Source organism: Cibotium barometz, chromosome 54 (assembly GCF_041138505.1).
Source record: "Cibotium barometz isolate CiBa-2024 chromosome 54, ASM4113850v1, whole genome shotgun sequence".
NCBI lineage: Eukaryota > Viridiplantae > Streptophyta > Polypodiopsida > Cyatheales > Cibotiaceae > Cibotium > Cibotium barometz.
The window spans coordinates 6078654-6080837 of record NC_141099.1 but is presented as its reverse complement, the minus strand read 5'-3'; the positions used below and the strand labels follow the sequence as shown (position 1 = coordinate 6080837).

Here is a 2184-nt window from a genome sequence, read left to right as displayed (position 1 = left end):
TTATGGACATGGTGCACATACAAATTACACAAGCTAAGTGAGTGACAGCACTTACCAATTGCCATACTTATAGGGGTGGAAAAGCCAATGCCACGAATAGCAATAATGAAAGCTTTGTCCCAAATCATCCCTTCTTCATAACCAACCATAGCTAGTTAGGGCACAAAATAGAGCTCATGTCAATAGTAATTGACATGAACAATCTATTAATTCTAATTTAGCCATGGTCAACTAAACCAATGTAAATGGGATGTCAAGCAAGTAAATCAACCACATGCAAAGTGTAAGTAAAATGAATATTTAAAGCCCCTTTTTGAACAGAATGGATGGAATGGAATGCATACAGTGCTTTTGCTATTTTCCCTTTGTGTGTTTATCAATGACAATCCCTTATTATGTGTTCCATTTAGCTTTTTTAGCACCTTGGTTATGGGCTTAGCCAAAAAGCCATAAACACCCTCAAAGGTGATGTCCTTGAGATATATATTAATCAAACTCTAAGCCTAAGACATTATTGAAAACAAAAAATGAAAAGTTATGCACCATAAAACAAGGTATTCGTTATTCTTGACATATTTCAAAGCACTTTATTTGTTATCCTTAACAGATAACTAAACACTCAACTTCATTTCAAAGAATTGTGGTAGATGTTATCTTTAACAAATTATAAAATAGACAACTCTTAATCGATCTCAAACCAATCTTTACCTAAAACAGATATTTTCTTCGAACAAGCCTACCAGTACCTACACAGAAAGGTAATCTAAGACCCATCTTCAACACTTGGACAAAATGCTACCAAGACTGTCAGTGTCGCTCATTTGAGCTGTCGTTGCATAGAATTTCTGATGCCACAGCTCCCCATTTTCTATACACTGTCAGGCAAGCTTTGTGTTGAGTGATGAGAACAAGGGCTTGGTTGAAAGATGTAGCACATCTTTCCAAACAGATGCACAATAGAGAACTATTTCAGATACCCCTTTGAAACGCAAACTGTGAATTTATTTACAGGGAGCAAGCAGTCAAATCAACATGATGGTGGTGTTCAAAAACACCGTAAGATATTAAAAAAGGTGGGGGTGACAGAGAGACCTGCACCACTTCAAGCACTGGTGAACTTGGTAACGGCCTTGGTGCCCTCCGACACAGCATGCTTAGCAAGCTCGCCAGGAAGGATGAGGCGGACAGCAGTCTGAATCTCCCGGCTGGTGATGGTGGGCTTCTTGTTGTAGCGAGCGAGACGGGCAGCCTCCTGAGCGAGCTTCTCGAAGATGTCGTTGATGAAGGAGTTCATGATGCCCATAGCCTTGGAAGAGATGCCGGTTTCAGGGTGGACCTGCTTGAGAACCTTGAAAATGTAGATCTTATACGTCTCGACGTTCTTCTTGGCCTTCTTCTTCTTCTTCTCGCCGCCCTCCTTGGCGGCACCGGCAGGCTTCTTCTCGGCCTTAGGCTTCTTACCAGCGGGCTTCTTGACGGCCTTGGTGGTTTTGAGGGCCTTCTGCTCCGCCTCCGCTGCAGCAGGTGCTTCCTTGGACTTGGGCGCCATCGGAGACGATGAAGATTAGGACGCTACAAGGGCGTAAGGAAGGAGACGATGAAAAAAACGCGGCTTTAGTTCGTTCTCTGCCGTGTATCATATATAGAAGCCCCTTGCCTTCAGCCAATTGCGTCGTTGCGCACAGATCGCCAGCTCATCAGCAGCGAGCCGTCCGATCTCTTTCCATCGAACGCCTTTTCTCATAAGTTTGAGTTTTCCCTCGCAATGTTTTTGAAATTCAAAATGCTAGGTTTCTTTTGTTTTTCAAGCCAAGCTCTAACACGGCCTTAGAAGTTAGCACGCATAATGAGCTTGACACAAAGAATGAGATAATATAACTAAATAGACTCCCAAGGTGTTGTTCTCATCTCGCCACTCTCAGAGAGGTCAATTGGTGGACACCTGGTGAAATAGAAGTGATGATTCAGTTTCTACACACACTTTCTTTTAATTGTTGCCAAAGCCTATTTATCCAGAAAAGCAATAGCGAATGCTATTGGCTCGGCTCTTGCCAGCTCACAAACACCATCGATGGTATTTTTGACCCACAGGTGAGCTAGTGGGTTAGAAATACCACCAGTCTACTCTAACCAACCACCAATGGTACATCTCAATAGTCGGCAAATAACTCCCAAGTACACCAT

The 2184-nt window shown here is 42.9% G+C and overlaps 1 protein-coding gene across 1 annotated transcript; it reads right to left on the bottom strand.

Annotated features, from left to right (window-relative positions):
* Window positions 1–636: 636 nt before the first annotated feature.
* Window positions 637–1608, bottom strand: LOC147607807 (histone H2B.9-like). Its single transcript, XM_086789992.1, has one exon. It carries the CDS (start codon window positions 1547–1549, stop codon window positions 1103–1105), a length of 447 nt encoding a protein of 148 aa, XP_086646118.1. The 5' UTR covers window positions 1550–1608; the 3' UTR covers window positions 637–1102.
* Window positions 1609–2184: the final 576 nt, after the last annotated feature.

Bases quoted from the DNA above. Each gene is read 5' to 3' on its own strand.
- LOC147607807 (XM_086789992.1), bottom strand. From the start codon at position 1,549: ATGGCGCCCAAGTCCAAGGAAGCACCTGCTGCAGCGGAGGCGGAGCAG.